The sequence below is a fragment of the Taudactylus pleione genome, unplaced genomic scaffold, assembly GCF_031769625.1.
Source record: "Taudactylus pleione unplaced genomic scaffold, aTauple2 ptg000065l, whole genome shotgun sequence".
Taxonomy (NCBI): Eukaryota; Metazoa; Chordata; class Amphibia; order Anura; family Myobatrachidae; genus Taudactylus; species Taudactylus pleione.
In genome coordinates this window covers 15,490,916-15,518,868 of record NW_028284467.1, presented here as the reverse complement: position 1 = coordinate 15,518,868, position 27,953 = coordinate 15,490,916, and the positions used below count along the sequence as shown (strand labels likewise).

The 27,953-nt window shown below is 45.6% G+C and overlaps 1 protein-coding gene across 1 annotated transcript; it reads left to right on the top strand.

Moving 5' to 3' along the window:
- Window positions 1–27,649, top strand: LOC148534713 (solute carrier family 2, facilitated glucose transporter member 1-like). Its single transcript, XM_088465880.1, has 11 exons — window positions 1–59; window positions 12,504–12,757; window positions 14,549–14,685; window positions 15,586–15,684; window positions 19,696–19,986; window positions 20,237–20,399; window positions 20,791–20,972; window positions 23,298–23,402; window positions 25,010–25,111; window positions 26,304–26,507; window positions 27,527–27,649. The coding sequence occupies exons 1-11, from the start codon at window positions 1–3 to the stop codon at window positions 27,647–27,649; spliced, it is 1,719 nt and encodes a 572-aa protein (XP_088322006.1).
- The last annotated feature ends 304 nt before the right edge of the window (window positions 27,650–27,953 follow it).

The following is a 27,953-nucleotide window of genomic DNA, read 5'->3' as shown; positions in this document are numbered from 1 at the left end:
ATGGCCACGTCCCAGGACCAGAGAGGCACTTGTGGACACCATGGAACATTGCGATGCAGGTGAGTAGGAACCACTGGGTAGCAGGAGTGGCCGTTTAAATACTCAGGCAGTGTTTAGATTACTTCACATGCCCGACGCTGCTCATGGCTGCAGGGAGAGTGGGCATGTCAAAGAGGACACCTGAATCTGGAAACGTGGAGCACAGTCGCCTGCGACCTCAGCCATAGTCTGACAGTCCGGATCCTGACACATGGCAACCGTGGACACACTTGGACTCTCCTCTGGGATCTGTGACTTTTCTGAGCACACAGTTGGTTCATGTGCCTTAGAGATTTTCATTTTTTTGACACTTCTACAGGGAGAAGGGCTTACATCATCAAAAGATGCAGAACCATCAGTCATAAATAAAGGAGTCATAAATAAAGGCCAAGGCCTTATCCTTTCCTTGCCACTTTGTGTAGTATATGGCATATTGTCAATTTTTTGTTTCTCTGCAGCAATCATAGCTTTTAATTTTTTTTCTTTAACACTGTAAACCATTGCTTGTTTGATTTTAAAATCCCTGACTCAAGCCCCTGGGCATCAGCCTTCGTAGATGGCATTGATTGCCTTGCATCGTCATCATCATGACTGCTGGCAGCAACTGCAAGATATGTGCTTTCTGCTTTCCTCTAATTTGATCGTCCTCCATATCAGTAAACTAACACTGCTTTCTGACCGGCAGTGTCATCGAACAATATATTTTTTTAACACTGGGAAAGAGCTTCCCTTTATTGAAAACAAAGCACCCCTGCCGAGTGAAGACAGACCACCTGCAGTGCAGAGTCACAAATACGTGGACGAGAAACTGCGGTCTGGCCAGCAGTGTCACCAAACAATAAAAGTGCAGCTAAGTTGCTAATGCACAAACACACAAAAAATATATGTATTTGTTTAATTTTTTGTGGATTGATTATATTAATTTTATTTCCCTTTTATTGTTTTTTACAATGGGGAAGAGCACCCCTGAATGAGGCAGCAGCTCCTTGATGAACAACACAGACAGTATGACTTCTTTATGGACAACAAAGCACCCCTGCCGAGTGCGGACGGACCACCTGCAGTGCAAAGTCACAAATACGTGGATGATAAACTGCGGTCTGGCCGTCAGTATAACCATCAATAATAGCGCAGCTAAGTTGCTAACGCACACACACAAAAAAAAAGATATGTCTTTTGTTTTATTTTAAGTGGATTGATTATATTCATTTTATTTAACTTTTATTGTTTTTTACAATGGGGTAGAGCACCCTTGAACGAGGCAGCAGCTTCTTGATGAACAACACAGATAGCACCCCTTCTTTAAGGACAAGAAAGCACATCTGCCGAGGTCGGACACACCACCTGCAGAGTCACAAATACGTGGACGAGAAACTGCGGTCTGGCTGGCAATGTCACCAAACAATAATAGTGCAGCTAAGTTGCTAACGCACATACAGAAAATATATATATATTTTTTTTTTTGTGGATTGATAATATTAATTTTATTTCACTTTTATTTATTTTTACACCAGGGAAGTGCACTCCTGATTGACAGAGCACCCCTTTATAGACTGTATCCCTAGCCCCTTGATGTGCAGGACAACAACACAGCAGCAGCCCCACTGAAGCCCCCCTTTATATACCACAACACCAGCCCATTTATGGACAACACAGCAGCTGCCTTCAGCCCCAGACACTGACAGGACAAGTTGGACAACACGCTGATACAGACAGTGATAGCAACACGTCTGTTCAGTTCACCATCCACACCCGGAGTAAAACTGGCACCGATCACCGAGACCTTTATAGAGTCCAAAACCCACGAGAATCCAACAGCGGGAGGATGACGTTTTGCCTAGTTTTGAGATCCAAGTAAGGCAGGAAAACCAGAGCCAAACTCAGTTCACGCCTCGAATCTGGAAGTTCGGGTGGGTCCGGTTCTCTGAGAACCGGACCCACTCATCTCTAGTATACACTAGAGATGTGTGCTGACCCCTGTGTTTTGGTTTTGGTTTTGGATCTATATATCCTCTTGTTTTGGATCTGGATTGGTTTTGCCAAAACCGCCCTTGCGTGTTGTGTTTTTTTGCTTTTGCATCTGTATTTTTTCTAAAAGAATCATAAAAACAGCTAAAATCACATAATTTGGGCCTGTTTTTGTTCCTACAGTATTATTAACCTCAATAATATTTATTTCCAGTCATTTCTAATCAATTTTGACTACCTCACAATATTTATTTTTTTCATCTAGTTTAGGGCCCAAAGGTTGCATCCAGCTAGCTGGCTGACTAAGTTAAGCGACAGCAGTGGGCGACACTAACATGTGGCAGTTCAGCTTCCACCACGGATACAGTGTGTTATACAGTGTGGGTTGGACACACCAATAGTGCACTTACTGTGACAGGCAGTGCAGGGTGGTGGCGGTGTCCTCAAGGCGAGAGTTCCAGTGGTGTTCTCAATGCGAAAGTGCCGGCGGTGTTGGCAGTGTGGCGGTGTTGCCAGAGTGGGGGTCCTGACAGTGTCCTGAGTGCATAGTGCCGGCAGTGGGGTCCGCAGCAGGGGGTGCCAGCGGTGTCAGCAGCGGGGGGTGCCAGCGGTGTTAGGCAGCGGGGGATGGGTGGGCGGTATCTTTCTAAATTCCTCCTATGCCCATATTCACTGGGCTTAATGCTGCTTGTCTGAGAGCCATGACAGATGGCTCTCTCAGCCAATATGCGTTAAGCCCGCTCGATGCAAAACCTTGTGATCTGACAGCAGGTTTTGCCTCGATAAAGGATCCGGGGCAGGCAGGGAAATCCAAGCTGTGTCTCGGATCCCCCTGATCCCCGAAATTTGGGTGGGTTCACTTCCCGGAGATCCGGACCCACTCATCTGTAGTATACATACACACATATATGTAATATGTACATTTGAGGGCTCCAGAGCAAAAGTTTGTAAGGGCCCCTATGTACCACCCATGTAACTCTGACAAGGCAGATGAGCTCCCTGAATCTCTGGGCCCCATAGCAGCTGCACCCCTTACACATATGTTAGTTACGGCCATGCATACACACATATGTATTAGGGGTGTGCATCGGCCACTTTTCGTGTTTTGTGTTTTGGTTTTGGATCTGGATCTTTCTTCGTGTTTTAGATCTGGATTGGTTTTGCCAAAACCACCCTTCCGTGTTTTGGGTTCTGGGTTTTGTGTTTTGGATCTGTATTTTTTTGAAAAAAAGCATAAAAACAGCTTAAATCACAGAATTTGAGGGTTTTTCTGTTCCTATGCAATTATTAACCTCAATAACCTTCATTTCCACTCATTTCCAGTCTATTCTGAACACCTCACACCTCACAATATTGTTTTTATGGCCAAAAGATTGCACCAAGGTAGCTGGATGACTATGCTAAGCAACACGGGTGGGCGGCACAAACACGTGGCCCATCTAGGAGTGACACTGCAGTGGCAGACAGGATGGCAGTTTGAAAAACTAGGCCCCAAACAGTACATACTGCAAAGAAAAAAAAGAGGTGCAAGATGGAATTGTCCTTCGGCCCTCCCACCCACCCTTATGTTGTATAAATAGGACATGCACACTTTAACAAACCAATCATTTCAGCGCCAGGGTCTGCCACATGACTGTGGCTGAAATGATTGGTTCGTTTGGGCCCCCACAAAACAAGCTGGCAATTAATGTGTCCCTGCACAAACTGGCTCTACGGAGGCAAGATGTCGTCCTCATCCTCCTCATCCACCGATTCCTTGGATAAAACAGGAAAAAGGGATTTAGGTGTCCCTGGACTGCTTACGGTCTTAGCCAAAGTTTCTGAACTTGACAGTAACTTTTTATGAACGCGCTGCAGGTGCCGTATAAGGGAGGATGTTCCTAGGTGGTTAACGTCCCTACCCCTACTTATTTCACCTTTACATATGGTACATATGGCAAGACAGTTGTTGTCCGGATTTGGATAGAAATATTGCCAGACCAAAGAGGTGGAATGTTTGGTCTTCTGCCCAGGCATGACCGTGATGCGCTTTTTCATCCCACGGACAACAACTGTCTCCCCCGGAGCCTGATTTAAACAAACCACATCACCATCACAATCCTCCTCGCCAAATTCCTCCTCAGTGCCAGCTACACCAGTATCCTCATTCTGTTGTACTTCAACAGTGACATCTTCAATTTGCATATCAGCAAGTGGACTGTGGGTGCTCCTTTCAGCACTTGCAGGGGGCGTGCAAATGTTGGAAAGAGCCACCTCTTCCCGTCCAGTCCTGGGAAGGTCAGGCATCGCAACCGCCACCACACTTGGACTCTCCTTGGGGATTTGTGATATCTTCTTAGAACGCACAGTTCTTCGCTGTGCTTTTGCCAGCTTAACTCGTTTGATTTTTTTAGCGGGAGGAGGGCTTCCATCGTCATGTGAAGCTGAACCACTAGTCATGAACATAGGGAAAGACCTTAGCCATTCCTTGCCACTCCGTGTCGTAAATGGCATATTGGCAAGTTTACGTTTCTCTTCAGATGATTTAAATGTTTTTTTCAAGGTCATTTTCCTGAACTTTGACATTTGGGATTGTATGTGCCCTCTACTATAACATTGGGCATCGGCCTTGGCAGACGACGTTGATGGCATGTTATCGTCTATGCCATGACTAGTGGCAGCAGCTTCAGCACTAGGAGGAAGTGGTTCTTGATCTTTCCCTATTTTATTTTTATCGGAGAAAGTTTGGTCCTCCATTTATGTTATATTGATATATACGTGCGGCTAAGGCGCACACAAACACAGAAAATATTTTTTTATTTTTGCTGGAGAGTAGTGCACTTTGTGGGTTACACTACTCTTTAAGAAATGAGCCAGCCGGCCCTTTACTTATGGGACACAGGTGCACGCTTGGCGCTGCTCCTTTGTTGATGCACGTGCGGCTTTTTTATTTGGTTTGGAGTGTACTTTGGGGGTTACAGCACCCTTCAATGGTCAAGCCAGCCGGACCTTTACTTATGACACAGGCGCACGCTTGGCACTACTTTGTGGATGCACGTGCGGCTACTGTGCACACAATTCACAAACACAGAAAATATTTTTTCATTTGGTTTGGAGTGTACTTTGGGGGTTACAGTACCCTTTAACGGTCAAGCCAGCCGGCCCTTTACTTATGACACAGGCGCACGCTTGGCACTACTTTGTTGATGCACGTGCGGCTACTGCACGCCCAATTCACAAACACAGATAATATTTTTTATTCGGTTTGGAGTGTACTTTGGGGTTACAGCACCCTTTAACGGTCAAGCCAGCCGGCCCTTTACTTATGACACAGGCGCACGCTTGGCACTACTTTGTTGATGCACGTGTGGCTACTGCGCACACTGGGGGTCATTCAGACCCACTCGCGAGCGGCTGTCCACTCCAAAGTCCTGTGCAGTGTCCCAGTCCTAAAGGGGTGCTCTAGTGTTGTCCAGGGGGTGCTCTGTCCATCAGGGGTGCAAAAAAAAAAAAAAAATTTCTGTGTTTGTGAATTGTGTGCGCAGTAGCCGCACGTGCATCAACAAAGTAGTGCCAAGCGTGCGCCTGTGTCATAAGTAAAGGGCCGGCTGGCTTGACCGTTAAAGGGTGCTGTAACCCCCAAAGTGCACTCCAAACAAAATAAAAATATATTTTCTGTGTTTGTGAATTGTGTGCACTGTGGCTGCACGTGCATCAACAAAGGAGCAGCGCCAAGCGTGCGCCTGTGTCCCATAAGTAAAGGGCCGGCTGGTTTGTCCATTAAAGGGTGCTGTAACCCCCAAAGGGCACTCCAAACAAAATAAAAAAATAGATTTTTTTGTGTTTGTGAATTGTGTTCGCAGTAGCCGCACGTACATCAACAAAGTAATGCCAAGCGTACACCTGTATCATAGGCATAGGGCTGGCTGGCTTGACCGTTAAAGGGTGCTGTAACCCACAAAGTGCACTCCAAATAAAATAAAAATATATATTTTTTTGTGTGTTTGTGAATTGTGTGCGCAGTAGCCGCACGTGCATCAACAAAGTAGTGCCCAGCGTGCGTCTGTGTCATAAGTAAAGGGCCAGCTGGCTTGACCATTAAAGGGTGCTGTAACCCCCAAAGTGCACTCCAAACAAAATATTAAAATATTTTCTGTGTTTGTGAATTGTGTGCACTGTGGCTGCACGTGCATCAACAAAGGAGCAGCGCCAAGCGTGCGCCTGTGTCCCATAAGTAAAGGGCCGGCTGGCTTGTCCGTTAAAGGGTGCTGTAACCCCTAAAGGGCACTCCAAACAAAATAAAAATATATATTTTTTTGTGTTTGTGAATTGTGTGTGCAGTAGCCGCACGTGCATCAACAAAGTAGTGCCAAGCGTGCGCCTGTGTCTTAAGTAAAGGGCCGGCTGGCTTGACTGTTAAAGGGTGCTGTAACCCCCAAAGTGCACTCCAAACAAAATAAAAATATATTTTCTGTGTTTGTGAATTGTGTGCACTGTGGCTGCACGTGCATCAACAAAGGAGCAGCGCCAAGCGTGCGTCTGTCTGTTAAAGGGTGGTGTAACCCCCAAAGTGCACTACAACAAAAATTTTACATTTTCTTCTGTGTTTGTGAATTGTCTGCACTGTACGTGCATCCTCAAAGCAGCAGCGCCAAGTGTGCGTCTGTCTGTTAAAGGGTGGTGTAACCCCCAAAGTGCACTCCACAAAGAATAAAAAATTCTTCTTTTTTTTCTGTCTTTGTGAATTGTGTGGGCTGTAGCTGCACGTGCATCAACAAAGGAGCAGCGCCAAGCGTGTGCCTGTGTCCCATAAGTAAAGAGCTGGCTGGCTCATTTCTTAAAGGGTGGTGTAACCCACAAAGTGCACTAGTCTCCAACAAAAATAAAATTTTATTTTCTGTGTTTGTGTGCGCCTTAGCCACACGTATATATCAATATAACATAAATGGAGGACCAAACTTTCTCCGATAAAAATAAAATAGGGAAAGACCAAGAACCACTTCCTCCTAGTGCTGAAGCTGCTGCCACTAGTCATGACATAGACGATAACATGCCATCAACGTCGTCTGCCAATGCCGATGCCCAATGACATAGTAGAGGGCACATACAATCCCAAATGACAAAGTTCAGGAAAATGACCTTGAAAAAAACATTTAAATCATCTGAAGAGAAACGTAAACTTGCCAATATGCCATTTACGACACGGAGTGGCAAGGAACGGCTAAGGGATTTGCCTATGTTCATGACTAGTGGTTCAGGTTCACATGACGATGGAAGCCCTCCTCCCGCTAAAAAAATGAAACGAGTTAAGCTGGCAAAAGCACAGCGAAGAACTGTGCATTCTAAGAAGATATCACAAATCCCCAAGGAGAGTCCAAGTGTGGTGGCGGTTGCGATGCCTGACCTTCCCAGCACTGGACGGGAAGAGGTGGCTCTATCCACCATTTGCATGCCCACTGCAAGTGCTGAAAGGAGCACCCACAGTCCACTTGCTGATATGCAAATTGAAGATGTCACTGTTGAAGCAAAACAGGATGAGGATACTGGTGTAGCTGGCGCTGAGGAGGAAGTTGGCGAGGAGGATTCTGATGGTGATGTGGTTTGTTTAAATCAGGCTCCGGGGGAGACAGTTGTTGTCCGTGGGATGAAAAAGCCCATCACGGTCATGCCTGGGCATAAGACCAAACATTCCACCTCTTTGGTCTGGCAATATTTCTATCCAAATCCGGACAACAACTGTCTTGCCATATGTACCATATGTAAAGGTGAAATAAGTAGGGGTAGGGACGATAACCACCTAGGAACATCCTTCCTTATACGGCACCTGCAGCGCGTTCATAAAAAGTTTCTGTCAAGTTCAGAAACTTTGGCTAAGACCGTAAGCAGTCCAGGGACACCTAAATCCCGTTGTCTTGTTGTATCCAATCGCCTGCAAACCACGCCGTCAACTCCATCCTCGTCAATTTCCTCCTTAGTCAGGATCGGAAGTAGTCCTGCAGGCCATGTCACTGTCATGACTGACTCTCCTATCTGGGATTCCTCCGGAGGATCCTGCATTGCTACACCTCCTGCTGCCACTGCTGCTGTTGCTGCTGCTGGGAGTCGTTCATCATCCCAGGGAGGAAGTAGGAACACCACTACTTTTACTAAACAATTGACCCTCCAACAGTCCTTAGCGAGGAGGATGAAGTACGACAGCAGTCATCCTGAAGCAAACCGTATAACTGAGGCCTTGACTGCTACAGTATGTTGATGTTAGACGTGCGTCCGGTATCCGCCATTAGTGCAGTGGGATTTAGACAATTGATGGAGGTAGTGTGTCCCCGGTTCCAAATTCTGTCTAGATTCCACTTCACTAGGCAAGCGATACCGAGACTGTACAGAAATGTCAGAAAAAGTGTCCTCAGTGTCCTGAAAAATGCAGTTGTACCCAATGTCCACTTAACCACGGACATGTGGACAAGTGGAACAGGGCAGACTAAGGACTATATGACTGTGACAGCCCACTGGGTAGATGTATCACCTTATGCAGCAACAACAGCAGCGTCACCAGTAGCAGCATCTCAGAAATGCCAGCTCGTTCCAAGGCAGGCTACGCTGTGTATCACCGGTTTCAGTAAGAGGCACACCGCCGACAACCTCTTGAGGGAAATCATCGCCCAGTGGCTTACCCCACTTAGACTCTCCTGGGGATTTGTGATATCTGACAATGCCACCAATATTGTACGGGCATTACATCTAGGCAAATTCCAGCATGTCCCATGTTTTGCTCACACAATTAACTTGGTGGTGCAGAATTTTCTGAAAAGCGACAGGGGCGTGCAGGAGACGCTTTGGGTGGCCCAAAAAATTTGTTGCCACTTTCGCCATTCAGCGACTGTGTGCCGAAGACTGGAGCGCCAGTAAACACTCTTGAACCTGCCCCGCCATCACCTGAAGCAAGAGGTTGTGACGCGGTGGAACTCAACCCTCTATATGCTTCAGAGGATGGAGGAGCAGCAAAAGCAGTGGAGAATGATTTCCGTTTTGTGCAAGGTTCTCCAGCCCTTCGAACTTGCCACACGTGAAGTCAGTTCAGACGCTGCCAGCTTGAGTCAGGTCATTCCCCTCATCAGGCTTTTGCAGAAGCAGCTGGAGAAAGTGAAGGAGGAGCTAAGACGGAGCGATTCCGCTCGGCATGTGGGACTTGAGGATGAAGCCCTTCATTCACTTTGCCAGGATTCCAGGGTGGTCAATCTGTTGGAATCACACCACTACATTTTGGCCACCGTGCTCGATCCCAGGTTTAAAGCCTATGTGGTGTCTCTCTTTCCGGCCGACACAAGCCTGCAAAGACCTGCTGGTGAAAACACTGTCAGCTGAAGTGGAACGTGACACGTCAACAGCTCCTTCTTCATTTTCTCCCGCAACTGGGGCTGCCAGGAAAAGCTTAGGTATCCTAAGCAACCCGCTGGCGGTGATACAGGGCAGGCAGGAACAAGTTTGGACATCTGGTCCGGACTGAAGGACCTGGCAACAATTTCTGACATGTCTACTGTCACTGCATATGATACTGTCACCATTGACAGAATGGTGGAGGATTACATCGGTGACAGCATCCAAGTAGGCATGTCAGACAGTCCGTACCTGTACTGGCAGGAAAAAGAGGCAATTTGGAGGCCCCTGTACAAACTGGCTCTATTTTACCTGAGTTGCCTCCCCTCCAGTGTGTACTCCGAAAGAGTGTTTAGTGCAGCCGGGAACCTTGTCAGCGAAAGGCGTAGGAGGTTGCTTCCACAAAATGTGGAGAAGATGATGTTCATAAAAATTAATTATCAACTCTTCCAGGGAGACCAGCCTTCATAACGTACAGAGGGACCTGTGGTGGTGGATTCCAGCGGGGACGAGTTAATACTCTGTGAGGATGAGGATGTACACAACACTGAAGAGGCTGAGGAATCAGTGGATGAGGAGGATGAGGACGACATCTTGCCTCCGTAGAGCCAGTTTGTGCAGGGACAGATTAATTGCAAGCTTGTTTTGTGGGGGCCCAAACGAACCAATCATTTCAGCCACATTCGTGTTGCAGATCCTGGCGCTGAAATGATTGGTTTGTTAAAGTGTGCATGTCCTGTTTATACAACATAAGGGTGGGTGGGAGGGCCCAAGGACAATTCCATCTCGCACCTCTTTTTTTTCTTTGCATTATGTACTGTTTGGGGCCTAGTTTATCAAACTGCCATCCTGTCTGCCACTGCAGTGTCACTCCTAGATGGGCCACGTGTTTGTGCCGCCCACTCGTATCTCTTAGCATACTCATCCAGCTACCTCGGTGCAACCTTTTGGACATAAAAACACTATTGTGAGGTGTGAGGTGTTCAGAATAGACTGGAAATGAGTGGAAATTAAGGTTATTGAGGTTAATAATAGCATAGGAGCAGGAAAAACCACAAATTCTGTGATTTTAGCTGTTTTTATGCTTTTTTAAAAAAAAATACAGATCCAAAACACAAAAACCAGAACCCAAAACACGGAGAAAGGTCCAAATACAAGACCAAAACACAAAACACGAAAAGTGGCCGGTGCACACCCCTAGTCCTAACAGGGTAAAATGATACATATCCTTGGGCTTCCCACTCTCTGTGGGGCCCCAAAGCAGCTGCATGGACTGATGATGCCACAGAAGTTAGGCCCCTATCTGTTATTAACTTTTAAATGCTATGATTGGTGATTGGTTACATGATATTAGCTTAGCTCCTCCTACTTCACACATAAACATGATGGGGATGCCAGTGCTGAAATACTATGCACTGCTGTGAATATACCAACATTCAGATTGGTGACATTGAGGTGCAATTAAACTACAATTCATAATGAGATCTGTTAATGTGTTAGATGTGCGCGGCCCTAGAAGTGGAGCTGCAGCGCAGTCCTAAAATCAAATAGAGGAGCCATACCAGCTGCCAGTGAGCCCCGGCCGATGATGTATGGGGTGGCAGTTGGTGTGGCTCCCCTATTTGAATTTTGGACTGCGCTGCAGTCTCTGTAGCTGCCATTGGTTGCATCTGTGAGTTTATGGCAATGCTGCTACAAAGCCCTTCTCTGGTGTGCATCATGCGTCCGAATGTGCAAGGACTCAGACGCCCACTGTCAGTGTCTATAGACTGCATTCCCGCCCAGTGCATATTTAGATGCTCGTTCAGTTATATCAGCCCTATGGTAGGTGCAGATTATCCATGTGAATGTGGCCTCCTATGTGAACGGTTCAGTGTCTTTATAGGGAAATAGGGTAGCTTTCAGCGACACACCTGCAACGCTCTGTAAGATGCTACCTCTGCATGCCTCTTTTTTGACACTTCTCTGTTACCTCCTAGTCGCCTTTCTTCACCTATGCGCTTCTTCTTGCATGCGTCCGAATCTGTACTGTGTCTCTGTGTAAACACCATCGGGATGCATGCGCAGTGTGACTCAGATGTATGCACAGAAAACATCGCTCCTGCGTGTTCAACATCGACACTGTGTCTGACTCAGAACCAGGTCCTTGGTGTATTACAGTCTGCCTAGTGTGAACCAGGAGTAGCAAGACCTAGCTGGTGAGCAGTACTAGAGAGATCTCAGAAATGTACCAATCCTCTGAACAGGACTGACCACATTTTTGGGATAATAAATACTGTAGATCCCTTAAACTGGTTAAAAACAATGCATACGTCCCAGGTTTCCAATTCCACAGGACTGCCCCATCGTCCCGACACTCTGGGCCTTTGCTCCATTTGCTGGGACTGTTGGAAGATGGGTCCCCTATTAGCTGCTATTGGTGGGAATGGGAATATATGTTCTTTATGTTTGTTTAAGGATGTCAGGGGGTTTGGGTTTTCTTTATGTTTCAAAATGCTAAAGTCTCTCCCTAAGGGGATGATTTAATGCCAAAATGATGTGACCATGACATGCCATCTTTGTCGCTGCCAGCCCCTCAGTGACCTTATCTCCCAACTTCAGATTCTGGCAGGTGTGACAAGCGGATGTAAAAAGATCAGAACACAAATTGTATCTGTCAGTTTATTATATTGATGTGACAATACAGAGATACAATTGTTCCTTTTGAAACAAAAAGACAGCAGGTAATGATTTGTGGCCGATTCGGTTTTTAGAGGCTCAGAGGGGTTTTAAAAAGAGAAAAACCAACAACTATAACTTTAAAACTAGAGATGTGCGGATCCATTTAGCGCAAGTTCGGATTAGTTTGGGTTTATTTTATTGGTTATCCATGTGATAGCCGGATAGCCAATAAAATGCTGTTTTTGAGATCTGAACATATCCGAGTAAAACTGAACAGCTCATCTCTATTTAAAACTGAGATGTATATTTTTTAAAATGTATTAAAAAATGCGTATTGTTATACATATAGTTATTTTAGCTATACAAACACGGAAGAGCCTCATAGACACAACATACTGTGTTCTAGCTATAGCCGCATGTCCTGTTACTCTTGCACACTGTGGTTAGCCCCAGTTATAATTATTATGCTTCTTGCCTGCCAGAAGTAATAATGGTGCATTGCACGAGTCCCAGGCCGGAAATAGTATTGTGAATTCAAAGTCCAAATTTCTCTTGCAAACTGTGGATAAGCATCCAAACTCTGCATCCGGACTGCAGATCTGGCCCTACCAGGGCATTAGTCCATCCCTGGAAGGCATTGATTTCTATTTCACCATGTACATGAAAGAGTTACTGCCAGAGACTACACTCATACCTCCTGACATTTCGGCTGCTCCTTCCAGGAGGCGACAGCCAGGTGGGAGGCTCAGGACCATAGTGATGCCAGTGCGATATTGTGGTTCCCACCCCCACTATACAAAGTCATGATTTCCGGCATTCCAGAGCAGGGGGGAGAGGCCACAATGACTTAATCGTGTCACTAGCCTTCCTGGCGTCCGAGAGGACCAACCGAGATTCGGGAGTTTCCGGGACATTACGGGAGAGTAGGTAAGTATGATTGCACTACTATCATGGGTGACGTAAGTCTCTTGACATGGGTGGGACAAGTAATGCATTTTTTCAATAAATTGTGTCTATATTTAAACTTTTCTTTTTTTAAATAAGTGGAATGTAATACCCAAATCTGTGTCAACAAAAATAAATAAAAGAGTATAAGATACAGGTATATACAGGCCTATTTTTCAAATGGCAAAAGGTCTCTTTTTTGCTTCACCCAATATAAGAAAGGGGTTACTGCAAATAAAAACCCATATACATCAGAGTCATAACATATAGACAGAGCAAATGCAGATGGTAATATTTGAGAAACTAATAAGAGAAAAATCACTAATGGCACTACAAATCCCATACTGCCTTGGGCCGGACAGCCAGCGCCTGTGCAGAAGTAAGTGAGAGACGCCATCCAAAAAGACCCGCTAGCACAGCAAAGTGTATGCTGAATTGAGTCAGCGGTGTATCCTATCATGTGCTCAGCAGATTTGGTCAGATAATAGGATTGTTCTCACTACAAATGATATATAAAAGGGCCCCAACAGTACACTTACTCATTCTATTCAAACGTTTCCCGGACAGATCACATTCAAGCTAGACAATCTCTAATAGGCCTTCCTCACAGTGCACACAAGGACTGCTAGGTTAGGGGCTTTCCAGGCTGGATGGACACTGTGATAGGTCATCATGATAGATATTGCTGACTCAGCATACAGGCGCATGTTCTCATAGATGTCAGATCATTGGACGCGGCTGGAAAGGCGACCACATTATGTGTGACTCATAACCAAGTCCATAAAGTATTAATTATCTCCCCCATCATAACTACATTCTTACTGGCTCTGATAGCAATTATTTCATATTGGCAACTTAATATAATTAATACATAATATTGGCCTATTAATCTAATTACTCATGAATTTATCCCCTTAATATATTAATTAAATATTATTGCTACATTATATTATATTATATATACTTTTAGTGCTATTGTTTCATGCTGTCATTTCTTTCTGTCCGATTTCAGTGTCTATTTTATGTATATACTGCTCACATGCCATTCTATAATGTTTATGTGCACATGTGCTCCCTTATATACTATTTTTTCTTTTGTTGTTTCTTGTTTATGTGGTTTTATTTGACCTTTTAGTTTGTATTTGTGAAATTTGGAAAATCAATAAACCTACTTGATTAAAATATTATTGCTACATAATAATGGATGTGTGTCCTCATTTGTCCCTATTTTCCAGTTGGAAATCTATGAAACGTAATTCTTTTAAACGTAACAGTCGCTGTGATATGTGTCCCCCCAGCAATAAGTATTGTTGTAGGACATTAGGTTCTCTGCAGAATACAGTATAATTATTCCTACATGTATTATATAAATCACATAGAGATATAAACCCAAACTAAGCTCTGTATATTTCCCTTCTCTATACAGCAGACAGGGGCCCCTGCTTAGGTGAGCACCAGTGATGTCATGTGCATGACATCACAGTGGCTCTGGCTGTTACACAGACATTGTCTGACACTACCCAGAATCACTGGTGATCTAGTTGCTCAGACTGATCAGAGGCATTAATTTGTCTCTCACCAGATTTGTTACTATTGGCGTTTAGCTTTGTCCTCTATTATTCTATAGAAGGTAAAGGCGACATATTATATCCTCCGGTGCAGAATCTGATCCAGGCACATATCAGCTCAGCATCCAGCATCGCTGCTGCGCTCAGTAAGGTGAGTGGTAGCTGTGGGGGGTGGGGGATGGGGGGTCTTGGTTATAGCCTGAGAAATTGTCATATTACGTTTCCTGCTATAACCAATCCGTGTATTTATATTATTTGTCATTATTTCATCTATCACAAGCTCTTATATAAATCTATCTGTATGTGGTAAACCTGGAAGAATTTGAGTGCAACAACTAATCACTTATGTGACTACAAATTTCCATTGTGTAACAGGGAGAAGAGCGGAGGAGACACTAATTATCAGGAGAGATGGAGGAGAAATCTCCAGGCTTACAGGTACCTGTGTTCTGCAATGTGTTAGTCGCCTCTCACTCTCAGCAACCAGATTGAAATAGGACTGTTGGGGACCCAATAGGATGTGTAAATAACAGTATTACTAGCCAGCGACCCATATATATGAATGTAGGGGCAGGGCCACTGAGACAGCCACGGGGCCTGGGTATAGAAGGGGGAGTGGCCAAATCCAAGAGGTGTTGTTACACTCCATGGGAAAAAAAGAGATAGCACACTAGTAATTAGTACCCGCTCCCACTCCCTCCCGGCGCCCATGTGGGAGAGGGCACCATGCAGATTTCCATCAATATCAGTGTAATAGTTGTTTTTGAGGTTTCCTTCCTTGGGTACTGTCTATGTATGATTCACAATATATATAGGGTCAGATTAATGGTTGCACCTAGTTCATCTAATCTTCATAATCCAACTTCATATTACTGTACTTCGTGAAAATTACCACTGTAGCATTCCAAATTGGCGGCATCAGGACACCCATTTTATTTTATTGTATTACTGCTGCAAAATGCATATTAACGTGGAATAGTTGTACCAGATTTCCTCCCTGTGTAATATCTCCTGTCATGGCTGCTATGACAATTGTCCTTTTCCTCCTCAGCATAGAGTCACGTGGATGCTGGTCAGTTCCGTGATCTGTGCAGTATTGGGATCGTTGCAGGTTGGATACCACTCAGGAAACCTCAACTCCCCACATTCGGTGAGAAAACAGCACAATCACTGGTTCTTTCTGTTTTTCTTGTGTTAATCAGGAATTATGATAAATGTAATTGGAGCCAGCATATGGAAGATTTAATATGTAGAAAATCATATGGGGTTTATATTTACAAATTATTACTATTGTATGTTGGTTAAGATTGTGGGTAGGTATCAGCAATGTAGCCTGGGGGCAGCAACATTGCTGACCCATGGCACCAACAGTGCCTGGGGGCAGCAACATCACTGACCCATGGCACCTGCAGGGATGTGGTAAGCATCCCGATATGTGAGATGCCATCTGCCGGAACCCTGGCATCGGAATCCAGAACGCTGAGACAACACAGGCGCCAAAATCCTGACACGACTCGGGATGCTGATGTCGGGATCCCAGCAGATGGCATCCCGATCATAAGGACATCGCGGAAAGATGAGTAACAGCCACGGTAAGACTTAGGTTTAGGTGTTGTGGGAGGGGGGAGGTTAGGGTTAGGTTCTGGGCAGGGGGGGTTAGGTTCATGCACCAACTGGGGTGTTTAGGGTTAGGCACTAAGGGAGGTGGGTTAGGGTTAGGCACTGAGGGGGAGGGTAAAGTTTAGGCACTTACTGGGGGGGTTAGGGTGCAGGGTAAGGAGGGTTAGTATTAGGGTAAAGGAAAGGAGGGTTAAGGGGTAAATAGGACAGGGGAACAGTACTTACCATTCCCCTGTCGGTATTTGAACCTTCAAGTTGCTGCTGTCAGTGTACTGACAGCCGACATCCCGTCCATCGGTATTTCATACCGACTCCCACCTGCATGTGGCCTGGAATGGCACCCTGCAGCCTATAGAGCTGTGGCAGAGCTGTTTCAAATGTCCTTAGGATAGGGATGGTCATCAATCATCGATGGTTAATCACCGATGGTAGATGGTTTTGCCATCAATGATGGAGAACCAATGGTTCAGAGCCCTCAATGGGTGTTTTTCTTTCTGCTTGGCGCCGAGACACAGAACCTAGCTTTACCTCTGACACAACTTGGAAATCCTCAGCCCCACCTCTGATTGGCCCACTGCCAGCTAGTAATAAAGCAGGGATGACAATTGGTGAGTGAAATCATCAATGGTTTCTCTGCACTGGGTGGATTATACCCCTCTACGATCCTGGGTATCAGACCTGAATGGTTAGTACATTCCAAAACTTGTTGATAACCTAAAATACTAATTACTCTGATACTAGAATAATTAAGTAGGGATTGCAATGCCTAGGAACATAGGGGGTCATTCAGACCCGCTCGCGAGTGCAGGACGCTTGCAAGCGGGTCGATGGTGCCCTACTGCGCATGCGCACGATGGAGGGAGCTCCGTCGTGCGCATGCGCAAGACCCGGCTAGCGACTGGCTCTCCGTTGCTCCGGGTCTCGCACCAAAGGGGGCGTGCTGTCGATGTTGATTGACAGCACGCCCCCTTTGGTGGGTGTGCCGGGGGCGTGGCTGCCAGACGGAGGCGTTCTCATGGGAACGCCTACCATCTGAAGCCAGCCCCACTGACATCAGTAGTGATGTCAGTGGGAGTGATTTTGGCTCTGATAGAGCCAAAATCACTCCAGGGCTTGCGGCAGCAAGACCCTACTGCAGGGTCTCCGTCGCAAGCCCGATGGTCGCGTTGGTCTTGACCATCGTGACCATCATCATGGACGCTCGCTATAGCTGTGGGTGGTCACCCACAGCTATGCGAGCGTCCAAGAGGCCGCTCCATTCTCAGGTATTAGGGCCCTGATTCTGGTAAGAGCGTCCGGCTCTGAATCAGGCCCATGGTGTATCTGCAGTTACACAGTAAATCCTGGGTAAAAGCCGGCATGAATTTACAAAACACAAAAATGGTTCTTATGTTAAAGTAAAAAAAGAGGAAAAACTCCAATCGGAATAATTAATATAAATAACTTTTAATTGTAACTGTTACTATTGGATTCCTTCCTGGGACTCTAGTCTCTAATCTCACACAGGAGAACCTTTGCCATAGACAGACGTGTTCCCACTGTCTGCAGGGCACATTGGGTGGTATCTGTTACTACATAGTTGGGATCCACATAGAATTGATATCAAGCTATAATAAATGGGATATGTGCATGTATTGCTGTTTGGTTCCACAGAATAATAGAATCTTTCTCCCCAGCTATTTGAGCAATTCTTTATTGGCTCATGCTGGACGCGTTATGGGAAGAATATTTCACCGCAAACCCTGACTATACTGTGGTCCGTGACAGTCAGCATTTTATACTTTGGGGCCTTTATATCAGCTCACTTTGCTTCTCGAATGGCAAATAAATTTGGAAGGTAAGTTCTACTCTCTTGTAAGTCATTAGTATTTTATTTTAACTGGATCTTACTTAGTGCTGTCTGTGTGGAATCAGTATAATTTACCGCCAGACGCAAGTCCGGTGGTTGGAATCCCAGCAGCGGCTGCCCGACATGGGTGAAAATTCTGATCGTCTCTAAGGTAAGTATAGACTAACCTAATTCCCTCCCCTAACCCTAACCCTCCTTACGGGTGCCTAACCCTAACCTTTCCCCCAGTGCCTAACCCTAATCTCCCCTCTAAGTGCCTAAACCTAACCCCCCCTTCCCCACCACCTAAACCTAAGTCCCACGGGGGGCTGCCTAACCCTAAGTCCCCCCGGGGGTGCCTAACCCTAACCCTCCCTCCCCCTAGCCTAACCCTAACCTCCCGGGGGGGTGCCTAAACCTAAGTCCCCACCGGGAACCCTAAACTTAACCCTCCCCCCCGCGGCTGTCTGCGCTCGGCGCCCGGCATCCCTTTGATCGGGATGCCGGCGGGATGCCGGGCGCCGGTCTACCGGCATCGGTAAAATGACAGGCGTCTAGATTTAGATGCCTGTCATTTAACCCTCGCAGGGATAAAGCAGTCGGGATGCCGGCTTTCGGAATTAGGTCTGCCGGCTTTCCGACTGCATACCATCTGTGTGATGTTACTCAGTGCTGTCTGTGTGACCTTACTCAGTGCTGTCTTTGTGACCTTACTCAGTGCTGTCTGCGTAATGTTACTCAGTGCTGTCTGTGTAATGTTACTCAGTGCTGTCTGTGTGGTGTTACTCAGTGCTGTCTGTGTGACCTTACTCAGTGCTGTCTGTGTGCTGTCTGTGTGACCTTACTCAGTGCTGTCTGCGTAATGTTACTCAGTGCTGTCTGTGTAATGTTACTCAGTGCTGTATGTGTGATGTTACTCAGTGTTGTCTGTGTGGTGTTACTCAGTGCTGTCTGTGTGACCTTACTCAGTGCTGTCTGTGTGCTGTCTGTGTGACCTTACTCAGTGCTGTCTTTGTGATCTCACTGAGGGGCCCATTTATCAACATTCGCATACTCATGCGATCTGGGCACAATATTAGTACCCATGATCACATTGCAGTATGTGATTATAGCGGTTGGATGTATTATATAGCCCCCCAGAAGGAAAGGGGTTCTGTCCCTGTGATGTGCTCAGAGTGAAGTGACCGTATCAGCGGTCTCTTTCCTCCTGTGCCAGGACTGCAGCGTACGAGCGGTCTACAGACCACACATGCACAGCGGCTATTGCCAGAGGGCTTCCTCCTGAACACTCTCCCAGTAATTTTTGTGATGTATAGCCCATATGCTACAGCAGCACAATGCCATCTCGCATTCCGGAGCTTGGTAAATCTGACAGCATTGCTTCCCCCAGAGAAACCTATGGGGGCTGTGGCTGCTGTCGGAAATGGAGGGACCACTACAGTCCCTCCATAATACATCTGCTGGCTACTTAATATGTGTGGGTATCCCTCAAAAACACCTGTTTTCCTGGAATATGCAGCATATATTTAATGGTAAATGGGCCCCTGTTTGATCTCACTCATGTTTGTGTGATGTTACTCCGTGCTGTCTGTGTGATCTTATACAATGCTGTCCGGTGCACAGTGAGTGCCCTTATATAGTACATATGTAAATTGTGTCGTATATATGTAAATGTGAGGGAAAAACTTGTCGTGTGTCCTGTTTCTGGTGCAGCGCCCTCTTCTCATTTCTTCTTATATTCTTTATTTTATGGCTGAATTTAGACGGACGTCCATTGTGGTGACCAACGCGTTCTCGCTGACATCTGCACTGCTGATGGGATCCTGCAAGGCAGTAAACTCCATTGAGATGCTCATTCTGGGTCGCTTCTTAATGGGCCTCTTCTGTGGCCTAACAATGACCCTGACACCTCTATACATACAGGAGTTGTCACCCACTCGCCTCCGAGGGGCCTTCTCCACCATCCATCCATTGGCCTTCACCATTGGCATTTGCATTGGGCAGGTAATGCACATTCTATAATAACTGAGGAAGATACTTTATGTCACACTGTATAGTCTGTGTACATGTCTGGTGTGTTATAATGGAAGTACTGACATCATGTACATACTGTAATGTTGGTGGAACCTCATCTAAGAAAGTTTGTCATTCAGTACTGATCTTTGTATGCAATGTATAATTATCTCCTGATCATTACATATCTTGTGTTATGTTCCCTGTTGTCTGATTAGCTGAGAACTCTCCTTTCATGCAGGTGACAAGTCTGGAAAGCGTTTTGGGCACAGAGAAGTGGTGGCCTTTAATGCTTAGCATGTCAGCAGTTCCAGGCATTGTGCAGATTGTGACCCTCCCCTTGTGTCCTGAAAGTCCCCATTATCTATTCATCAACTGCAAGAGAGAAGCAGAAGCAGTAATGGGTAATACAGAAGCTACTAGTCATTAAAGATGTCCATGTAGGGTGATATGGGGACATATAGCTGTGTGGTGTGATAGTGAGAAAGGGTGGAAGTCAGCCATTCAGTAGGATTCCTATGGTCTCCTCCATAAAACATACCTGCACCTGCTACGTGGGTCTGTCTGTAACTATATATAGTAACCACAGGTCTGTGCAGCCTCCAGCTATGCATCATAAGAGATAACTATGCAGTGGGATAGAGAGCTACTTTATTTAATGTGTATCATAATAATAATACAATGACACATACGTGTGTGGAACATTGCTATGTAGCATAATACAGCTGTTTATTGTGATAAACCATGTACTGTAACATTGTGACACAGTGACCAGAAGCTGTTCTTGTCTCTCAGGGCTGCAGAGACTCCGGGGGACTTCAGATGTCTGGGAAGAGGTGGAAGATCTGTGGAATGAGGTGACCCAGATAATGAGGAAACAGGAAGTGACCTTGTGCCAGCTGTTCACTCAGTACAAAAAGCCAGTCTCCAGGGCCTTCATCATCACTGCCTGCACACAGTTATCTGGCTGTAGTGGAGTAAGTGCTAGGATAATTGCTATAGTGGGGATGAGGAATAGATAAAGAAATGGGATATGTCATCATTATGGGGGTAACAGGAAGCTGGGCTGTAACGACTGCTCAGGATGGCACTTGCTGGGGCACGGTAGAGGAGGGGGCACCCACAGATTTTAGCCAGTGAGCACCAAAGGCCACCTGATGCTAGGGAAGGCTTTCTGATATTACCCTGGTCTTGTTTTTTAACGATACTGGATCAGAACCTCTATATACCCCTGCCTGTACCTTCTAAAACCCTTCCTATAAACCTCTAAGGATGACGCTAATTTGCGTATGCAGTCATACCATAAATAAAGACTTAGACGTGGAATCTGTGGTTCCAAAGCACAAGTGTAATTCTGGTAAAAGTTCAGACAGTTACACGCAATTGATCAAGACACAATTTAGGCGCAAAAGGAAAATTATACAGACCCAAGTACAGTATACATACGCAGGCACTTCCTGACCCGGAGATAGGCATCAGCAAGAGACCCCTAGTCATACAGCGTACAGCACGAAGACTGAGGACCAGTGTTCGTGCACACATATTTATACCCCCCCAGAATAAACAGAACAATAGGTTAGTTTGTTGCTGGTGTCATTGGTTCCCAGGGGAGAAGCATCTGTTACAGCACATTTAACAGGCTAGTTCAAATAGACTCTCCCTGCCTCTAACAGCTGGGGATCTTCCTCTTCACGCCCCCTGCAACATCCTGACAGTTGTTCCTAAAATATACATTTTGTTGCTACTAGGTTCTGCGATCCATAACTCGAGAATGCATGATGCGATCTCCCCACCGATAACACCGGAATACTGTAAAAAGAGTAACCATCAGTACAACTCCAAACACGACTTGTTTAGCATGTATAATACCTTAGTTATCAAATATCTTTATTTCTCAGTATTTAAACTAACTGAACCAACTTAAATCATACACTTTAAAGCGTATTGAACCTTATGTGTGAATATGTAATGTGTGGGTATTCAGGGTTTGATATAAGGACGCTAGTTAACTTGGGGCAGATGCGTGCGCATAAAGCTAATAAAACAGTGGTTTCATACAAAGTCCTATGCATTCGCTAATATGCGACTAGTTAACAGCGCAATTGTGTGTATTAATGTGTGTATGAGAAATGGTGAAAGATGCAAATGCATGGTGCTATTAGTATTATCGCCACATGTACTAAAATGTGAGTTTATCTAAAATGGTGCTTAGACGGCCATTCGCAAAATGGCGTCTTGCGATCTCATTTTCAAGATGGCGTCTTGCGGCCATTTGCAAGATGGCGTCGCCGCGATTACATTTTAAACTGAACTTGTCTCAGCCAATTATTCAGCTTCGACATTTTGTACCCAAGCTCCTGGCTCATGGTTCCATCTTGGAGCCTCTATGATGTGTTGGCCCAAAAGTGCAGCTGAGTAGAGTTTGGGTATACGTAATAGCCTGTGGACTGCAGGCATTGCTGAGTGCTGTGTAATACTGGTCAATGTTTTTTAAATTAGTCATTTAAAAGGCAAAATCAGGTTGATTTTACCTTGTAAATGACTGCTTCTTTAAAACACTGGACAGTCTTACACAGGACTTGCAATCTGCAGAATATTACATACTCCCCTTAGTCTCCACTTTGCCAGGGGGTGGTGACTCCTAGATACTGTACTGATGGGAAGTAGTCACACAATGCCCATTTTGATTGGAGAAATAGATTAATAGTAGTTATTTGGAGTCACAGACCCAAATTAAGGACAGTATATTTCATAACTCCTAATTTGGCCAAGTCCATTATAGCACGCAATCTGCAAGCATCACCGATGTTCACGTAGCTGAGCGATTTTTGCAGCTGCAGGTGTACTAAAATTTCTGAAAACCCCAATGGCACATGTGTTACACAGAATGTATGCACAAATGCACAGTTGTGGTCGGGAAAGACGGTATCAGAAATGTGGTGCAGGAGTGACAGGCATCCCTAAGCGGTGACTGGGAGGTGGCTAATAATGGACACAACAATGGTCCGTTCAGTGGGTGCATTATGGGAGTGTCGCCGATGTGTCAATGCAAGTGGCTGCGTTACCAAACGCACAGCGGCAGGCATAGAAGGCCATAGGCAGATAGAGACAGTGCACCTGCAATAGGCTTGCTGCAAGTTTCCATGGTGCAACTGATGGTGGTGTTTAAGGATGCACCAATCCATATTACAGAGTGCACGGTCGCTAGAAGTAGGCATCTCAGTTCCTGCACATTCGATTGATCTTCATTTTGGGAGGTCTGTGTACTCATAGTCCTTTTATTTGTCATCTTGTTCTTTCAGATTAATTACTACTCCACTAAGATGCTGCACAGCGCTGGCCTCCCTCATGCCCAGGAGATTGCTTTGTCATTGGGTCTCATCAACATAATTGCAATCATCTTATGTGTAAGTGCTGGGGTACCAGTTCTCCTGATCCCTCAATATAAACACACAGGGGTATTGTCCTGAGGAAGTACCTGGCCGCATTGTATGTGCCATATATGGAACAGACCCTGTAATGTGGGGGTGTAGTAGGTATGGTGGTTCAAATCCCAACAGCGGCAGCCCAACAAGGGTGAAGATCCTGATCGTCCCAAGTATCACTAACCTAATCCCCCCCCTAACCCTAACCCTCCCTTAGGGGTGCCTAACCATAATCTCCCGCCAAGTGCCTAACCCTAATCCCCCCTCTAAATGCCTAAACCTAACCCCCAAGTCCCCTGGGGGGGTGCCTGACCCTAACCTCCCCCAGGGGGTGCCTAACCCTAACGCCCCCTTCCCCTAGCCTAAACCTAACACTCCTGGGGGGGTGCCTAACCCTAAGTCCCCCCAGGAGCCCTAAACCTAACCCTCCCCCCTGCGACTGTCTGCACCCGGCGCCCGGCTTACCTTCGTTCGGTATGCCGGGCGTCGGTCTTCCAGCGTATGGTTAATGACAGGCATCGAGTTTTCGCCACCTGTCATTAGTACCACGTCGGGATTAGAAAGTCTGGAAGCCGGCGGTCGGCATTTAGACCATCGGCTTCCAAACTACATCCTGTGGGAACATATGATTTTATTACCAGATTGTTAGTATATCTGGACAACACCAATACCTGCAGATGTGTCCACCTCTGATTTAGCCTCAAACACACCCTAACTGAATTGGCCTACACTTTTTCATATCTTCTTTTCCCCTGTTTCTGTGCTAAAGTGTCCACAGGCTGGTACAGAGTGCTAAAGGAGTCATAGGCTTATACAGAGTGCTAAAGGGGGCCACAGGCTGTACAGAGTGCCAAATGGTCCACAGGCTGGTACAGAGTACTAAAGGAGTCATATGATTGCCTATACAGAGTGCTAAAGGGTCCACAGGCTGGAACAGAGTGCTAAAGGGTCCACGGGCTTATACAGAGTGCTACAGGGGGCCATGGGATGGTACAGAGTGCTAAAGGAGTCAAAGGCTTATACAGAGTGCTAAAGAAGTCATAGGCTTATACACAGAGCTAAAGGGTGCACAGGCTGGTACAGAGTGCTAAAGGGTCCACAGCCTTATACAGAGTGCTAAATGGTGAACAGGCTGGTACAGAGTGCTAAAGGGGACCACAGGCTGGTACAGAGCGCTAAAGGGGGCCAAAGGCTACTATAGAGTGCTAAAGGGGGTCACTGGCTGGTAAATAGTGCTAAAGGGCTTATAGGCTTTCCCGAAGTGCTAAAGGGGCCATTGGCTGATACAGAGTGCTCAAGGGGGCCATGGACTGGTACAGAGTGCTAAAGGGGACCACGGGCTGGTACAATGTACTAAAGGGGACCACAGGTACAAGGGAACCATGTTTCCTGCAGTAGAACATGCATGTCATTCACTCTCTCCAGCTGTTGGCATGATTCTGGTTTTCCTGAATTCATGGGCAAACTAAAATGACACAAATCAGATCAGGGCCAGATTACGCTACAGAGATAACCTTGGGGTGACCAGTATTTCATCAAGAAGGACATTTCTTCAGAACATGCAAAACATATTTGTTGTCTTTATTTAGGCTCTTCTGGTGAAGAAGGCAGGAAGGAAGACCCTGCTCATGGTCGGGCAGGTTGCCCTGGCTGCCTGTAATATCATGCTGGTGGTATCAGGAGCCACATTGGTGAGTTATAGCATAGAGGAGAACACATCATATATTGCCGACCGAGGACAGTATAGTACAATAGAAGCTGTAAGAGTCACATTATTACAGGAGGAGGTTACATGGTAGACTATAGGGTCAATACAATTAGGTGCGAGTTTGCTTGTGCGAGCTGTTTTCATGGCAAACTCACATTGCAAAATGCTGGTGCATTTTAATTCCAAACACGCATTGCTTTTCCAGAGGAAATTCACGTTTTTTGTGTGTACCACCATGAGGGTATAAAAAGGTAGGGTACCTTCATATTAAGGTACAAAGTCACGAAACAGTGCAGTACTATTTGGACATCCCCCCCCCAATGAATAATTAGGCATTTGAAAGTTTTCAAGTAGCTCAATTGGCCCAAAAAATACATGTCATTTTTGGGCGTTAAACAAAAAATTGCCTCAAATTACCCCCAAATCAACTTTTTTGTTAGTTTAGGCACCCCAAATTTAATTCAAATATTTTCTTAAATAAAAAATAATAGCTTTTTAATAATTTTTTTACATTTATATGATAAAATTTTAAAGTGGCCTCAAATTACCACTAAAAATCACCTTTTTTTCAGCAAAGACACATGAAAGTTATATAATGGAAAGAGCAGGGTTTCCTTGAAGCACAGAGTATATCAGGAGATGAGTGATGTGTTAGTGAGGACTGAGTTGCATGTGACACAGGCAGTGACATGATGTGAGGAGGGGAATGGAGGCAGCAGGAAGCCACAGCTGTGAGTTATATAGTGGAAGGAGCAGGGTCCCCGGAAGCACAGAGTATATCAGGAAATGAGTAATATGTTAGTGAGGACAGGGCTGTATGTGACAGGGGCAGGGTCCCTCAGCAGCACAGAGAATATCAGGAGATGATTGATGTGTTAGTGAGGACAGGGCTGCATGTGACAGGGCCAGTGACATGATGTGAGGTGTGGAATGGAGCCATCAGAAAGCCATAGACTGAGAGTTATATAGTGTAAGGAGCAGGTCCCACAGCAGCACAGATTATATCAGGAGATGAGTGACGTGTCAGTGAGGATAGGACCACAGCGACATGATTTGAGGAGGGGAATAGTGAATATGAAGCATTAAATTCAAACGTAGAAACAAAAAAATCATTAATAGATGAAGATAGATAGTAGTTATTATAACTTAGTTTAATTCTTTTTTTTCTCTCACAGTCAAGTCTAAGCTGGATGAAATACCTGCTGCTAGTGGCATTGTACCTTCTGGTATTCGCCTACCAAATAGGACCAGGGCCCATATCATCGTACATAGCAGCAGAACTATTCATCCCAGCCGTACGCCCTATGGCCATGGCGGTGACCAGCAGCTGGACTTGGCTCATGAAGTTCATTATAGTCATTAGCTTCCAAAGCCTCATGGTAAGTAATACCCCTTTTCCACCAAAAACCCAGCTCCAACCCGGGACAATGAGCACTGGTCGGAGCCGGATTTTACCTTTTTCACACCAGCGGCTGAACTCAGTTATTTCTGGGTCCAGCCATTCACACCGGACCTGGCTCTTCTGGCGTTTCAGTGGATGCTTGGAGATGATATAATGTAGTGCCATGTCATTCACACCTACTTCCCGGATTTGACCCTGGTAGCTACCAGGGTCAGATTGCCAAGTAACTAGAACCGGATTATTTTTCTTAGACCCTTTTATACCAAACAAACCCAGGTTGCCTCAGCAGTAACCCAGGTTATTTGTTTGCTGGAAAAGGGGTATAAGTGAGCCTGTGTCACAGATGTGTTTGTTCTATGGAGAGTCAAACTCTCAGGTCTCTGGAGGTGAGTCCTCCTACTGATAGACCTTTACATGCCAGCTTTTCCATGCTGTATAGTGACCTGTTACCGTGGCTACAACTGTGTGGATCTGCCGTCCAGGGTAATACAAAATGGGAGAAGTGAAATTAGTTATAAAATAGCTTTAATGTGTAAAAATATAATAACAAATGTACATATGGGTAAAACCAATTAGATCCCTAATTCTACATGCAAAGCTCTATATTATATTCCTTTCTGGTGGAAGTGCAGAACCAGCAGAACCTTCTTTGTCCCGTACCTGCAGGCCCAGATATACGCTGTTTCCAAGCCGTGCTGGGGTTACAGTCTGTCGGATGGCTACGCAATTTATTTGTAACATTGTGCAGCCTATTCAAGTTACCGTATTTGTAACTTTGATATTACATTTTTATGCATAAAAACTTTTTCTATTACTAATTTTGCTGCCATTGGTCACATGTATTATAATTGAGTATTTCCCAGTAGAGCTGTCAGTTGTTATTTGCTAAAGATGGAACCTATGCTTTATAGATACATTTATACTCCCAAGTGTAAGTAAGTGATGTGTGTAGTGTAGAGCATAACCCCACTTTCATTATTACTATTTTTTCCGCAGGACTCGCTGGGACCCTACATATATGTCATCTTTGCCACAGTCCAGGTAGCAGCTGCTCTGTATACTGGGCTCTTCTATGCAGAGACAAAGGAAGACCATAGGCAGCCCAAGCCAGATGTGTAACAGCTGGTGGCAGGGACCCATGAAGAACAAAGGTGTTACCACCAGCCAGAGACATCCTGGTCACTCACCTCTGGCTGGTTTGGTCACTCTTACCCTGTCTGCTGGTGCTTTACCAAAGTGGAACATTCTGTTCCAGTGCGCTATCATTCATTCCCTGAGGTTCATGCGCACAGCCATGTTGTCTCTGATCAGGTGAGCACCAGTGTACACCCTCTACCTATCTCCTGTGCTCGCATGACCACCTCCTCTTATCCCTGACAATGTGCTTCTTTACCTTCCAGTGGTATCACTCACTAGGAGTAAG